This window comes from Palaemon carinicauda, chromosome 18 (assembly GCF_036898095.1).
Source record: "Palaemon carinicauda isolate YSFRI2023 chromosome 18, ASM3689809v2, whole genome shotgun sequence".
NCBI lineage: Eukaryota > Metazoa > Arthropoda > Malacostraca > Decapoda > Palaemonidae > Palaemon > Palaemon carinicauda.
In genome coordinates this window covers 40232155-40248812 of record NC_090742.1, presented here as the reverse complement: position 1 = coordinate 40248812, position 16658 = coordinate 40232155, and the positions used below count along the sequence as shown (strand labels likewise).

Below are 16658 nucleotides of genomic sequence, written 5' to 3'. Positions count from 1 at the left end.
AAGAGGAGTCTCCATGACAGAACTCCCCCGAGGGGGAGGAACACTTGCAGGAGAGATAGACGTAGGACTAAGTTTCACCTTTGGGGTCTCGGACTGGGGAGCAGTACAACAGGAGCCTGAAGTTCAGGGCCGTTACGAACAGATCCACAGTCGGAGAATCCCAGAAAGTCAGGACTTTGCTAGCAACTAGATGATTCAGAGACCACTCAGTACTTACTATACAAGATGCTCTGCTCAGGTTGTCGGCGAGCACATTCATCTTGCCCGGAATGAAGCGTGCCGAAAGTGGTATCGAGTGAATCTTGGCCCATCTCAGTATCCCTACAACTAGATGGGATAAGGGCAGCAAAAAAGTACCTCTAGTTTGTTGATGTAAGCCACTACTATGGTGTTGTCGTTCATCACCACCACTGAGTAGCCCGCCAGGAAAGGGGCCTTCATCTCTAGAAGATTTATGTGGAGGTATTCTTCTGGCTCTGACCAGAGGCCTGAGGTCATGTGGTGCAGCACGTGGGGCCCCCACCCTTTTTTTTGAAGCATCTGAGAACAGCATCAAATCTGGGGATGGGCGAAAAGATCCACTCCATTTCGTAGATTCTCGTTTCACACCCACAATTCCAGGTTCGTCTGTTACGCTGGTCCTATGGAAATCAGGATGTCCGGGGAGTCGAAGGCCTGATTCCAACTGGACTTGAGTCGTCATTCAAGAGATCCAATCCTGGGGCAACCGTTGGGACCTAGATGGGCCAGAGATGAAAGGTGCCAAGAGACGTAGCCATGTCTAGGCTAGAAGATCTTCTCGTCCGAGAAATTTGTGCGACCTTTTTCACCCTCATTATTCTGTCATCTGATGGGAAGGCTTTGTGGAGATTGGTGTCTATGATCATGACTAAGTATACCAGTCTCTGAGTAGGAAGCAGAGAGGACTTCTCGAGATTTACTATGATCCCCAGATCCTGGCAAAGTCTCAAAAGTTTGTCTCGGTGTTGAAGAAGAGTTCTGCTAGGATTAGCCAGTTGTCCAAATAACGGAGGAGACGGATGCCAATCCTGTGTGCCCAAGATGACACAAGGGTAAACACTGGTGAAGACTTGTGGTGCTGTGGAAAGACCGAAGCACAGCACCTTGAACTGGTACTTTCTGTTGTCTAAGCTGAATCTTACGTACTTCCTTGAAGACGGATGGACTGGGATCTGGAAGTACGCATCCTTTATGTCCAGTGTATGCATGAAGTCTTGCAGTCTTACTGCTAGTCTGACCATGTCTGCCGTCTCCATGCTGAACGGAGTTTGGTTGACAAACTTGTTCAGGGCTGAGAGGTTGATGACTGGTCTCCAGCCTCCAGACGCCTTTCTTACAAGAAAGAGTCGACTTAAGAAGCCTGGGGATCCGTTGAGGACCTCTTGGAGAGCGCCCTTCTTTAACAGGGTCTGGACTTCTGCCCGAAAGGCTCGCCCCTTGCCGATCCCATGGCAAGGGAGTTCAATGACACTGGATTCCTGGTCAGGGGCGGTAGAGATGTTATGAAAGGGACGCGATATCCTAGACGGATCACAGAGATTGTCCAGGAATCGGCCCCGAGTTGCTTCTACCTGTCTGAGCACTTTTTGTCTTTCCTGTCTTTGACAAGAAAGGGCTTAGGCACCACTGTCTTCGCTGCTGATTTCGTCGTCATTGCAGTCTTGGTCGGACGGGACTGCTGGGATGCTGGAGGTTTATAGAGTTTAGATTTACAGCCCTATGGAGGAGGGAGTCTTGATGAGACATCCTCCACCTCTCAGCAGCAAGTTCCACATCCTTAAGCTCAAACAGATGGGACCCCTCTAGGGAGGAATGTCTGAGCCTGTTTATCTCGACGCTAGGGACCTTCCGGTGGAACCTCTCAGACACTGCATCTCGACGTTTCAAGATGCTGTTTGACCACAAGTTCAAGACTTGGTGGGCTCGATCGTACGAGTGCCTCACAGTAGGAAGGTTTCCATAGCTTTTCTGGTACGTTTCTTGGAAAAATCCTTGGATCGTATCAGGATACCTAAGGTCCCTAACCAGATGTCCAGCCAAGAAGTAGCTTGCATAGCATACTTGGTGACCTCCTGATTAAGGATCTCGGTTGCCGAGAACGAGACCTGCCGGTTGGAGTGTCTCTCAAGAGGGATTCCCCTGGTTAGCTCTTCCAGAGAGTGGTGAAAAGGAAGAGCTGAACTGGGTTCCTCCAGGATCTCGAAGTACCTCCTCTGCTGTACGCAAGGAGGTGGGAGGAGCTTGTTCGTGGTACCGGCTGGAGGAGGCAAAGTCAGAGAGCTGCTGGGAGATCTTGTCCCTGGGAGATCTTCACCCCTTGAGACCAGGGCAGGGCTGCACTGGTCTTTGAGGGTTTCTATGTACCAAAGACGCGGTCTAAGACCGTGTCTTTGCCCTCTCGAGGAGATATCTCTGGGTGGGAAAACCCACTGAGAACCCTCATTAGAGTTAGAACCTGCCAGAATGCATGCTCTGACTCTTGCTGGTCTCCTGCTGTAGGACTTGCAGCGAAGTCTCCTTCTATCCCCAAAGGCTCTTCTTGGGATGAGTCGCGGACATTGCGAGTGGCTGGCTGTTTCCATTCTAGCCCTAGTGGAGGACTTTGGCAGTGTTTTGGAGTCTTTGGATTCCTTCCGAGGAAGGAGGTAAGACTCCAACATCGATGACCTGTGTAGTATGTCCCTCCTGATCTCAGATTGCGGCGAACTCTCGGCATGAAGAGAGGTTTCCTCCATTGGTGCGATGGAGGAGTCTCTCCTCGCACGGTTCCCTTGGTGTCGGAAGGTCTTTGTCCGACTGGGATGGAGAATCTCTCTGAGAAACAGGAGGAACTTGTCTCGATGGTCTGCATGGAGTCAGCTTCGCCTTAGGGGAAGTGACCGCGTCAGTAACTCCTCTTTTCCTCTTCAAAGGGGTAGAGGAAGCCATGGTTCTGTGCCTTAGGTCTAGAGCTATAGGTCGCTCTGATGAGGGATCAGACAGGACAGGCTTGAAAGCCTGTGTTACAGCTCTAACTAAGGCACTGAACCAGGGCTGCTGGCTGACGGATGCACTGTCAGACAGATCCCCTAAAGAGAAAGGGACCGAAGGTTCCCTACGAGGAGTCACTGTGATGGGTGGGCCTGCCTTAGAAGGCAGTTTAGGGATCCTGAATCCCTCTGCTAGAAAGTGTTTCCCTTTTCCCGCAGTGTGCGTTTGCAGGGAGGGGAATGAGGCGATGGTGACTTTGCTGGATGGCGCATCTGTGCTCGTGCCTGTTGGTGAGCGTGCTCGCACGCAGGAGAATACTGGCACTCGCACGAGGGAGAATATTGGCGCTCGCGCGTGGGATAATATTGGCGCTCACGCGCAGGAGAATCTTGGCGCGTGAGCGCGTTGGCGCGCGGGCACATGGTGGCGCGTGCGCACAGGAGATAGTTGGCGCGCAGGTGAGCGCTGGCGAAAGTTGGCACATAAGTGAGGGCGGCAGCGTGGTTGTCGTCTCACCTACAGACTTGGGCGCTGGAGAGTGATGGTGCGCAGGTATTTGGCGCGAGGGCAATGAAGGGCGCACATATTGGCGTGAAGGAGAGTGCTGGCACGTAGGAGAGTATTGGCGCGCAGGTGAACTCTGGCGAGCAGGAGAGTCCTGACGCATAAGCCAGCGTTGGCGCGCAGGTGGGCACTAGCGAGTAAGAGATCGTGGGCGCGCAGGAGAACGCAAGTGCACTGTGGTGTGGTGGCGCGTAGGCGACCCTGGGCGTGTGCGCAGGTGATCGTGGGTGCGTGGCGCGCAGGAGAGCGCTGACGTGTAGGTGAATGTTGGCGCGCAAGCACGTGAGGGTGCTGCCGTCTGTGAGGGCTAGCAGGTTGAGGGGCGCGCCAAAGTGCTGTAGAGTGACGAGTTGCTGGTGAGCGCTGAAGGTCTGGGCGCGTGGCGCACAGGGCGAGCGTGTTGGCGTGCAGCTGCGCACTTTCGTGGAGCTACGGTGGGCTCTACAGGTGACAGGAATGGTGATGGAAGGTCGACAGGTCTGGAGGATGGATGGTCGGTGTGTCCTTTGTAAGGATGACCATCCACCGAAGGAGATCGTGAACGATCTGCAGAGAGGTCCAGGACCGAAGTCACAAGACTGGTTGCAGGTGCAGTGATGAATGATGTAAGGAGGTCTGACGGGGCCTCCTCTGCAGGGGACTGCAATGATGACGTTGAACCAAAGAGGCCCCTCTTCACCGCTGGTGAAGGGAAACCTCTAAGGTGAAGAGGATGGCGAGCCTTCCGACGGATGCACCTTCTGGGGGCCGTTGGATCAGCAAGCTGACCGTCAGCAGTCCTCCAAAGAAGTCTCTCTATAAGTGAACTCCCCCGAGGGGGAGAAACACTAGCAGGAGAGACAGACGTTGAACTTAGCTTTCCCCTCGGAGGATGGTCAGGAACGGGGGAAACTAAGTCGGCAACAACAGCTGTAGAGTCTGGAGTGGCTGAGTAGATGGATGAAACCGCATGAGACACCTCTGACACAACAACGTCGACAAGGGCCAGAAAATCTACCTCTGACGGCGACGATGATTGCTTAACAGAAACACCCACGTGCATGAATTGCAGCAGGGCTTCCTTGGAGGGCGGACCCGTAAGCCCCAAGGAAGACCAAATCTGTAAGAGGGGAGTTAGTGACAAGGCCTCACCCGGCGGAGGAGGTGGGGCTGCTTCGCTAGGGGAAGCAACATCATCTCTCGAGACCCGGGGGGGGAGAGGTGGGGTTGCTTCGCTAAGGGGAAGCAAAATCATCTCTCGAGACCCAGGGTTGGTCGATAATAACTTGGTCTATGCTACTACTCGACGGTCTCTCGTAAGAGACCGAACGAGTAGGAGCTTCAGAGGAGGGTTGGGCGACGGAAGAAGAGGCCTTGGGTTTTTCTCCATTTAAAGCAACCTTTAAAGGAGAAATATCCCGCTTGGACTTCTTCTTCCGCCGTCGCGCAAACCTCTCCCACTGGGAGGAAGACCACTCCCTGCACTCACTACACTTATTAACACTATCATACCATTGACCTCTGCAGTAAGGACAAAGGGGATGAGGATCAGTCTCGACCGCCGACATATATGTTCCACAAGGGCGGCCGGAGAGTCCAGGGCAGGTGCGCATGGTCGCAGAAGTCAACTTCACACACACTAAGAGAAAGAGAGAAAACAAAATGACGTTAATGGCTGCCAATAGTCGGCGAGGATGAAGAGCGGCAACGTTCATTCTCCATCCGAGCCGAAAGCAAAGTGAGCTCAATCACAGGTGTGTGAGGGGGAGAGGTAGCAAGCTACCCTCCCTATCCCCCACTAACTAGCGGTGTGGGTAGTAGTTAACCCTCGTTAAAAATTAATGGCTCGTCATTTCAGCTACGCCGAAAGTAATACCCCTATTAAATAGCATGGTTTGTATTCCAGTTACGGAATAATTAAACAATAACTTTGTTCACAAAATCATGGGTAATTGTTTACAACACCAGGCTCTCCATTTACTTCAAAATAATTCTGGGAAAGCAATAATTATTAAGATATGTTGACGAAGGGGGAAGGGGTTATAAAAAGAAAATAGCTCAGTTTCCTCACTAAATGACTTGGAACTGACATGTCAACATAGTCAAGTCAACCAAACAGAATTCGTGATGCCAGCGTACATAAACAGAAGTTCGAGATGTCAGCGTACATTTGATATACTGTATATTCAAAATTTACTGGCTTACCAGTAATCAAAAATTGAGTGATTACTCAAAAGTGTCACTACTGTATTTGTAAATTGCATATTTTATGGATACTTTCGAGTAACATGATATTTTCATTAATAAAATAAATTTTTGAACATACTTACCCGGTAGTTATATATATAGCTTACGTCCTGACGTCAACGGCAGAAAATTCGAAACTCGCGCCAACCGCCAGTTGGATAGCCAGGTGTACCACCCCTGCACCCTAGCGAGGTACCTGGGAACCATTCCAGTGACCCTCATATATTCCATGCCTCTAGTCTCTAGAGGGGAGGAGGGTGGGACTAAAATTATATATAACTACCGGGTAAGTATGTTCAAAAATTTATTTTATTAATGAAAATATAATTTTTAAACAAGACTTACCCGGTAGTTATATATATAGCTGATTAACACCTTTGGTGTAGGGTTAGAGACAGCTAGCATAACTGGAATTCTACTTAAGAGTTAATTAAAACAAAACTTAAGGGTTCGTACCTGATAAGGAAGCTGACTTCTATGATACTCTGCCTCATTATGTCTGCTAGCCTTATGAGATCCAGCGATCCTCCCAGGGGGCTGAAGATCTCGAAGGGACTGTCAAACCGGTGTCAAAACATCATCATGACAGAACCTCCTCCAATAACCAAATCCGGGTGCTCTCATGGCACAAACATGACCACCTGACAAAATCAATGATTGTGGAAGACTGACACAATCTCCACAAACAACCATAAAAACAATTAAAAGTACCAAGAGAAAAAAAGGTTATTGGGATTATGGGAACATAGTGGTGGATCCTTCACCCACTATTGCACTCGCTGCTACGAATGGACCCAGAGTGAAACAGTCCTCGTAACAAGTCTGAACACCTTTCAAATAATACGACGCGAACACGGATTTGCTTCTCCAGAAGGTCGTGTCCATTATGCTTTGCAGAGATCTGTTCTGCCTGAAAGCAGCCGACGTTGCCACCGCTCTGACCTCATGCGACTTGACCTTTAAAAGCCCAAGGTCTGATTCATTACAATGAATATGAGCTTCCCTAATTAAAAGCCTGACAAAATAAGACAGGGCGTTTTTAGACATCTATAAAGAGGGCTTCCTGACTGAACACCACAAAGATTCAGACTTGCCTCGTAAATCTCTTGTTCTCTCCAAGTAGCATCTTAGAGCTCTCACTGGGCACAAGACTCTTTCTACCTCATCTCCAACCAGATCCGTAAGATTTGGAATCTCGAACGCTTTAGGCCAAGGTTGAGAAGGGCGTTCGTTTTTGGCAAGAAAGCCTAACTGCAAGGAACAGACAGCTTTGCCATTACGAAATCCGACGTTTTTGCTAAACGCATGGATCTCGCTCACTCTTTTGGCCGTCGCAAGACTGACCAAAAATAAAGTCTTCATAGAGAGGTCTTTCAAGGAAGTTGAACCCAGTGGCTCAAACCTGTCGCTCATGAGAAATTTCAAAACAATATCCAGATTCCAGGCTGGAGAATCTTGGATCCGACGTTTTGAAGTCTCGAAAGACTTGAGAAGCTCTTGTAGATCCTTATTGTCAGAGAGGTCAAGGCTTCTATGCCTAAACACAGTAGCTAACATACTCCTATAGCCTTTGATAGTAGAGGAGGAGAAATTGCATTTCCTTCGAAGGTAAAGCAGAAAATCTGCAATTTGAGCTACAGAGGTACTGGATGAGGAAAGAGAGTTGACTCTACACCACTCTCTGAAAACCTTCCACTTAGATTGATAGACCTTGATGGTCGAAGTCCTTCTTGCTCTCGCAATAGCTTGAGCTGCCTCCTTCGAAAAGCTTCTAGATCTAGCGAGTCTCTCGATAGTCTGAAGGCAGTCAGCTGTAGAGCATGGAGATTTTGATGCAATCTTTCCAAGTGGGGTTGTCTGAGAAGATCTGCTCTTAGAGGAAGAATTCTTGGGGTGTCTATCACCCATTCCAGTACCTCTGTGAACCATACTCTTGACGGCCAATAGGGAGCCACAAGGGTCATCCTGGTTCCTTTGGATGTCACAAATTTCTGTATTACCCTGTACAGGATCTTGTAAGGAGGGAATGCATAGAGATCTAGATTGGACCAGTCCAAAAGAAACGCGTCTATGTGGACTGCTTCTGGATCTGGAACAGGGGAGCAATAAGCCTCTAGCCTCTTCGTCTTTGAGGTTGCGAAGAGGTCTATGCAAGGACGACCCCAAAGACGCCACAGGCTCTTGCACACCTGAAGGTTGAGGGTCCACTCTGTTGGAAGGATCTGATTCCGTCTGCTGAGACTGTCTGCCATAACGTTTTTCTCCCCTTGAATGAAACGCGTGAGAAGAATAATATTTCTCTCCCTTGCCCACATCAGGAGAGTTCTTGACGTCTCGTACAGAGAAATCGAGTGCGTTCCCCCTTGTTTCGAGATGTACGCCAATGCTGTCGTGTTGTCCGAATTGACCTGAACTACTTTGTTGGTGACTAAAGCCTCGAAACCTCTGAGGGCTAAAAGCACTGCCAATAACTCCTTGTGGTTGATATACAAAGATTTCTGGGGTTCTGTCCAAAGACCCAAGACTTCTAATTTGTCTAGAGTCGCTCCCCATCCCATGTCCGAGGCGTCGGAGCATAACACAAGATCTGGGCTTTTCATTGACAAATCGAGGCCCTCCTGGAACTTGTCTGATTCCTCCCACCACCGAAGGCAGACTTTGATGGGGTTCGTGATAGGAATGGGAATGGAATCTAAGTCCCTCTCCTTGTCCCAATGGCTGTTGAGATGGAACTGGAGAGGACGAAGGTTCAGCCTTCCCAGTGGAACGAACTGCTCCAAGGAGGAGAGGGTTCCAATCAGACTCATCCATTTCCTTGCTGAGCAAACTTGCTTGCTTTGAAACGAACTCAATTTCAACTTGGCTTGCTCTATCCTTGAGGGAGACGGAAAAGCCCGAAAAATCTGACTCCGTATCGTCATCCCCAAATATAGAATCTCTTGAGATGGAACCAAGAGAGACTTTTCCTTGTTTACCAGGAGACCAAGTTCTTCCGCAAGGTCCAAGGTCGTCTGAAGATCCTTCAGGCAGTGATCGTAAGAGTGCGCTCAGAGAAGCCAGTCGTCGAGATACAGAGAGGCTCTTATGCCCCTTGAATGTAAGATCTTTGCTACATTCAGCATGAGCTTCGTAAAGATCTGAGGTGCTGTGCAAAGACCGAAGCATAGAGCTCTGAATTGGAAGACGTCTCCCATGAAAGCGAACCTGAGGTAGGGTCTGAAGTTCGGATGGATGGGGATGTGGAAGTAGGCGTCCCGAAGGTCCAATGAGACTATCCAGTCGTCCCTCCTTACTGCTGCTAACACTGACTTTGAAGTCTCCATGGTGAACTTCGTTTTGATGATGAACCTGTTCAGCGCACTCACGTCCAGAACTGGACGCCATCCCCCCGAGTTCTTGGGTACCAGGAATAGCCGATTGTAGAAACCAGGTGAACGGATATCCTGAACCTTCTCTATGGCCCCTTTCTCTAACATAAGCAACACTTGGTTCGAAAGAGCTTGTCTCTTTGCCTCCTCCCTGTATCTGGGAGAAAGATCCACGGGCACTGAGACCAGGGGAGGGCTCCCTAGAAAGGGGATCTTGTAACCCTCCCTCAAGATCTGAATAGACCATTGGTCTGCCCCTCTCTTCTCCCACGCTTGCCAGAATTTGAGGAGTCTGGCACCCACTGCCTGAAGGCGAAAGCAGTCAGACTCTGCTTCGCCCTGCCCTGAAACCTCTTCTCTTACTCCTTCTAGCATCAGGTCTGGAGCTACCCCTACTAGAAGATCTTCCTCGAAAGGGCTGGGAAAACTTAGGAAAAGTATCTTCCTTAGACTTGCGGCTGACAAAAGAGGAAGGTAAAGCCTTTCTAGCGGACTTGGGGACAAGATCCTGAGTGGCCTTCTGAGCTAAAGCTGCAGAGATCTCCCTGATAAGCTCTTGCGGGAACAGTAACGGAGAAAGAGGAGCATATAAGAGTTCGGACTTCTGGAAGGGAGTCACCCCCGGCTAAAGAAAAGAGCAAAGTTGGTCTCTTTTCTTAAGGATGCCAGCGGAAAACAGAGCTACAAGCTCATTAGCGCCATCCCTTAAGGCCTTGTCCATGCACGACATCAAATGGACCAGGGCAGAGGTATCCCCCTCTTTAAAAGCCTCAACTTTCTTACCCAAGGCCCCCAGCGTCCAGTCTAGGAAGTTAAAAACCTCAAAGGCCCTAAAAACTCCTTTGAGAAGGTGGTCCATCTCTGAAGTGGACCAAAAAATTTTGGTCTTCCTCATGGCCGACCGACGAGGAGCGTCTACGAGGCTTGAGAAATCTCCCTGGGCAGAGGCAGGAATCCCCAAGCCGAGAACTTCTCCCGTCTCGTACCAGATGCTCGACCTCGAAGCCAGTCTAGCTGGAGGAAAGGAAAAAGACGTCTTTCCTAAGGCCTTCTTAGACTGTAACCAGTCACCAATTAATTTCAGAGCTCTCTTGGACGAACGTGACAGAACCATCTTCGTAAAACGGGCTTTCTTAGAGGCTTTCCCTAAAGTAAACTCAGAAGGAGGAGAGCGCTGAGCTATAGGCACAAAAAAGTCCGAAAACTCTTCCGTAAAAACTTTCATAAGTTTTTTAAGATCAGCCGAATGACGGAAAGAAACAGAGTCCTCGTCTTCTGAAACGTCATCAAACTCCAAAGGAGAAAGCTGCGCTTCTACTTCCTTCTCCAGCGACGTTCCTCCGGGAGCAGAAGGGTTAAGAGCGGTATCAATATCAGAAAAAATCTGAGTGCCAACCGCAACAGAAACAGTTTCATTGCGAACAGTAACAGGCGGCAGAGTCGCGTGTCGCTCAACCGAACGCTCGCGATCAGTCCGATCGGAGGCGAGAAGTTCCTGTACATGAACCGCATCAATGTCTTGAAAAGGATAAGGCTCCTCCTCGTAGTCCAAACTAACGTCCGAGATATGACCAGGGAAAGGACGTTCAGGATCATATTCAGAAACACGCTTGCCGTCAACCACTGGCAAGCAATCGGAACTACGAATCGCTTGTTGTTCAGCGACTCGTTCAACTGTAACCATCCCAGAAAAGCAACCTGAAGGACGCTCACTAAAGTAATTGGCAGAGAGGGAAACTTCCTGAAGGACAGGACGCTTGGCAGCCTGTTTACAAGGACGTTCGGTAGCCTGTTTGCAAGGACGTTCGGCAGTCTGAACCTGAGGATCGGCAGCCTGTTCAGGAGGAAGTTCAGGAGCCTGAGTCGAAGGGCGATCAAAAACCTGTTTAACAGGACGTCCGACATCCTTCTTAGAAGAACGCACAGGCACACAGTCTCGAACACGTTCAATAGAAGAACCGTGGACCGCGGACTTAGGAAAACGATCACGATCGCTTCCTAAAGGCAGTTCGAAGCGGCTAGCAGGAAGCTTCGAACCCCGAGTACGAGGCCGCTCGGAAACACGACCTGGCTCACTTCTCCGATCACGATCGCTGATACAAGATTTGTCGTTACGCTGGTATGATTGCATAAAGGAAGAGAGCCTGCTTTGCATGTCTTGAAGAAAAACAAAGTCAGGATCCGAACGTTGTGAAATCGGCGATGAGGTCATAACGTTCTCCTCACCTCTAAACGGAATAGAGCCAGAAGGATCCTTGGAAACGTCCAGAGTCCTAAAAGGACGTTTGATCGGGGGGCTTTCAAAAGGCTCTGGAGAATCCCAATGACTGCATCCAGGCTTAGAACTAACAGGACGTCGATAGGCCGTATCATAGGATCTCTTAAGAGGCCCGGAAGCGAGCTTCCGACCTCTTTTAGGCAAGGGGTCATCCGAAGACGACAAAAAACACTTAACCTCACCTTTCCGATGGTAAGGGCGAACGTCCTGGGAGGCGCCCACAGGTACGTTCGAGGGGACGTCTGCTCGTTTGTTAAAGCCTCTCGACTCCTTTCGCCTTTCGACATTCCTTCTCCCAGGGGTTGGGGAGCTTGGAAGAGGTCTAGGACTAGGAGGACGACAGACACGAGCAGGCGCACCCTCCACTGCACTTAACTTCACAGCACTTGCACCTTCACCTTTCAAAAGACGCACATTGGACATCAACTGTGTCCTGTCCGCAGCCAAAGATTCAACTTCAGCGCCAAGAGCTTGAATGGCCACTAACATATCCTTAAGGGAAGGTTCATTAGCAATTGCAATAGTGGGATCAGGATCTACCACTACAGGTGAAGGAATAGGATCAATGACATGGGAGGAGGAAATATCCCTAGAAGAGCGAGAAGAACTACGCCTCAATCTATCCCTTTTAAGTTTACGCCTGTATTTATCAAAATTAATCCATTCATGCTCTGACAACAAAACACATTCGTCACAGCGATCACACTCTTTACCCCTACAAGCAACACAGAGAGAATGGGGGTCAAGAGAGGCTTTAGCTAAATGGGTATTACACCCACTAGTCACACATAACCTAAAAGTAATAGGGGGGGTGGCCATTTTGAAAATTTAAAGAGAATTAAGACAAGCAAAGGTCAAAAATCATCTAATTCCACAAAACCAAGAAATATCCAAAGCGAGATAAAAAACAAGCGGGAGTCAATAACCAAAGATTTGTACTTCACCAAAAAACCGATCAGTAATGACGGAGTAGAATTCACGTGTCGCCGCTAGCGATGGCAGGGAATATATCAGGGTCACTGGAATGGTTCCCAGGTACCTCGCTAGGGTGCAGGGGTGGTACACCTGTCTATCCAACTGGCGGTTGGCGCGAGTTTCGAATTTTCTGCCGTTGACGTCAGGACGTAAGCTATACATATAACTACCGGGTAAGTCTTGTGTTTAAAATAATCCATTTTTAATTAAGTATATTTTGAATATACAGTATATCAAATGTACGCTGGCATCACGAACTTCTGTTTATGTACGCTGGCATCATGAATTCTGTTTGGTTGACATGTCAGTTCCAAGTCGCTTAGTGAGGAAACCGAGCTATTTTCTTTTTATAACCCCTTCCCCCTTCCTCATTATATCTTACTAATTATTGCTTTCCCAGAATTTAAATAACCACCTAATTACTGTGCAAGAAGATGAGAACTGCAGTATTACATTATTTTGGAGTAAATGGAGAGCGTGGTGTTGTAAACAATTACCAAATCATGATCATAAAAATACGTAAATTACATTATGAGGCTTTTGATACTTTGTAAAAAATCTTTCCTGACTATTAAGAAGAATTTGAACAGTTTTTATTCCATACAAGTTTCCGATAGAGTTGAAAATATGGGGACCGTCATCATACATACAGGTGGCAGCTTTTATACATACATCCCCTTACCTGTGCCATCTGTTGTTGCAACCTCTTGAGTCTTCTCATCCTTTTTGACATCTATATCTTTTTTCTCTTCTGAATCATCCTTTTCGTCAGATTTACTTTCTTCCTTTGCATTTGCTTCATCCTCCGTCACTGGGACAACATGCGAGTGGGAATGAGAATGACCTCCCTTGAAGACCCGAACAAATTTCTCTACGACGAGGAATGCAATAATACCTGCTAGAACAGCGAGGCCGATAGTCATATCATGACCGTGACCACCTCCATTTTCAGTGTCATGGGAATGGTCATGGGAATGGGCATGGGAATGTGAATGGGAATGGCTTCCTCCATTTTTGAGAGCTTCTTGAGCCATTAAGGCGTGTGGGATTAAATGCAGGAAGGCATCTCCTAACAAACCACCTGACGCAAAAGCCAAAAGGATCTTGAGGTAAGGCTGGTGTTCGACACTGTTCGTGACAGGTATAACGAAGAGGATTAAGTAAGGTGCGATACTTATGCCCAAAGTGGCCACAATGGCCTCGAACCACACGCTCGACTTAGGTGAAGGGGGAACTGCTTTCGCTTCTTCATGGTGATGGGCAGCTTCTACTTCCTCTTCTACGTAAGGTTCATTCGCTTGTTTACTCCACTTAAATGCTGGAGGTTCTTCGTGCACATGACCGTCGTGGCTATGACCGTGGTGGTGATGTCCATGTCCATGGTGGTCATGACTATGTCCATGATGGTCATGACTATGTCCGTGTCCACAAACTAACGGAAGAGACAGAAATATGCATACTACAAACACAATAGGTATCACTACATTCGTTATGAAACGCGTTACAGAATTGGTCGCCATCTGTGTTTGTTTGGGTTATGCTCCTGACGAAGGGCCGCAACAACTTCTTCTGCTGGGCTGCCACGTCGTCGTAGATGACATCCATAACAATGAATTTACAACCTGTCAAAGGGTGACCTGGAATAATTTTGAAGGGTTTCTTAGAATTTCACCGGGTTATACAAAGAGTACTGTTTCTCACTAACGCAATTGATTTCAATTTCTTTTTCTTATTGATAAAATTACTATAGAATACAGTTGTAATTATATGATAATAATTTAATGGCTCTAAGTTTTGCGTTTGAAATTATATAAAAACTCCTAAATACCACTGAACAAAGCAATCGCAAATTGACTAACATTTTTGGTGAGAATAAAATAATTTGGCTTTTACCAGTTGTCTTTGTTAAAATGATGTTCGTGTTTCATATGAAGTATACAATTTAGAAAACACATATCTATAATAACAAGTTATCGTATGTTGTCAAAATCTTAGCGTATTGATTATCATTTTACTTTACTATCTATTTTCCGCAAAAAAAAAAAAAATTATAAGCGTATAATAATTTTAAGATCATTGAAATATAATTGTGCCATAGTTTCACATATAAAGCAGCAGTATTCACGTTATTCTTATTTACATAAAGTACTTAAAGGACGAATAATGACTCACTTTCTATGAATAAATTACTTTCGAACCCTAATAAAAATAACCATGTACTCATGACAAGAACTCCTACAAGTTCCAACGTCTATAATAGCACTAAAAGATTTATCATTCACTTGTTATTGCAAACACATCACGTTGTAACTTTGCTCGGATCACGCATTTTCCAAAGCACATTCACTAAGATAATCACTAGAATTGATTGTATATCTCTGAAGTGGATTTTCGTCACAAGTGTTCATCTATTTTGGTCATCAGGTGTTTGTGACAGTTACAGGTTTAATCTCACTTATAAATGATGTTATGAAATTTCCATTCGATGACAAATTACTCCCTTAATGAATTTCGAGCAATATATTTATATATTATATATATATATATATATATATATATATATATATATATATATATATATATATATATATATATATATATATATATATATATATATATATATATATATATACTGTATATATATCATCACCAGCTCCTACTACGTCTATTAACGCAAAGGGCCTCGGTTAGATTTCGCCAGTCGTCTGTATCTTGAGCTTTTAATTCAATTCTTCTCCATTCATCATCTCCTACTTCGCGCTTCATAGTCCTCAGCCATGAAGGTCTGGGTCTTCCAGTTCTTCTAGTGCCTCGTGGAGTAAAACTGAATGTTTGGTAAACTAATCTCTCTTGGGGAGTACGAAGAGAATGCCCAAACCATCTCCATCTACCCCTCACCATGATCTTATCCACTTATGGCACTCGAATAATCTATCTTATAGTTTCATTTCTTATCTTGTCCTGCCATTTAACTCCCATTATCCTTCTGAGAGCTTTGTTCTCAAATCTACTAAATCTATTGGAGATTGTTTCATTGTCATACCATGACTCATGCCCATACAGTAACACCGATCTCACTAAACTGATATATAGCCTGATTTTTTTATGTGTAATTTCAGGCGATTTGATTTCCAAATTTTACTTAATCTAGCCATTGTTTGATTTGCTTTTTTCAATCTTTCACTAAACTCTAATTCTAAAGACCCTTTATTAGAGATCATAGTTCCTAAATACTTAAATGATTCTACTTCATTAGTCCTTTCTCCTTCCAATGATATTTCATCTTCCATTGCATACTCCGTTCTCATCATACCTGTCTTTCTTCTGTTTATATTCAGCCCAACCTCGTGTGATATTTCATTTATTCTGGTAAGCAAGCATCGCCAATCCTGTTGTGTTCTGCTAACAAGGACAGCATCATCAGCATACTCTAGGTTTGCTAAATTCCTATCACCAATCCAGTCCAATCCTTCTTCACCATCTCCGACTGTTCTTCGCCTTACTGGAAATACATTTGATAAGACTCCTTTAACATTAACTTTGCATTTGCTATGCTTATATATATATATGTGTGTATATGTATACACACACACACACACACACATATATATATATATATATATATATATATATATATATATATATATATATATATATATATATATATATATATATGTATATATATATATATATATATATATATATATATATATATATATATATGTGTGTGTGTGTGTGTGTATGTATACATATGTATGTATGTGCAGCCAGTGTATTTCAATTAGAATGGGGATAATCCTTTCTCGGGGGGGGGGGTACTTTTTATTAACCTTATTCCTCTGTTTGATATGTTTCATTAATTTCTTAACTTGCACTTTGGGTAGATAAATAGAGTTACAGTAGTCATTCCTAGTAATAACACTGTTAATCACAAGTTTCTTTACAGAATATTCACCCAAACGCTTCTTTACAAAATCAGTGTTTCTAAGGTGATGCCCAGTGATTCTTACTACATTATTTACCTAAGCATTGAGAGACAAATCAGTCAAGTGATACACATAGGTCATGAACTCCACTAGATATCGGGACAAAATTATCATTAATATTTATTTGAATGCCACCTAAGTTTTTTTAAGTTGTTTTCATTTCCTACTACCATAAACTTAGGGTTATTTTAATTTAGTTTTGGTTGTTTAATTGTCATTCATTCCTTAATTCTAGTAAGAACGTGGTTTAAATTCTCAATGTCATTTATG

General features: G+C 45.8%; 1 protein-coding gene across 1 annotated transcript in view; it reads right to left on the bottom strand.

Annotated features, from left to right (window-relative positions):
- Positions 1-14714, bottom strand: part of LOC137657791 (protein catecholamines up-like) — a 78048-nt gene extending 63334 nt beyond the window's left edge. The window contains exons 1-2 of the mRNA XM_068392309.1: positions 14575-14714; positions 13085-14039 (exon numbers count right to left, since the gene is read on the bottom strand). Coding sequence (XP_068248410.1) covers positions 13085-13922 — 838 coding nt within the window. The 5' untranslated portion in view covers positions 13923-14039; positions 14575-14714. The remainder of the gene's footprint in view (positions 1-13084; positions 14040-14574) is intronic.
- Positions 14715-16658: the final 1944 nt, after the last annotated feature.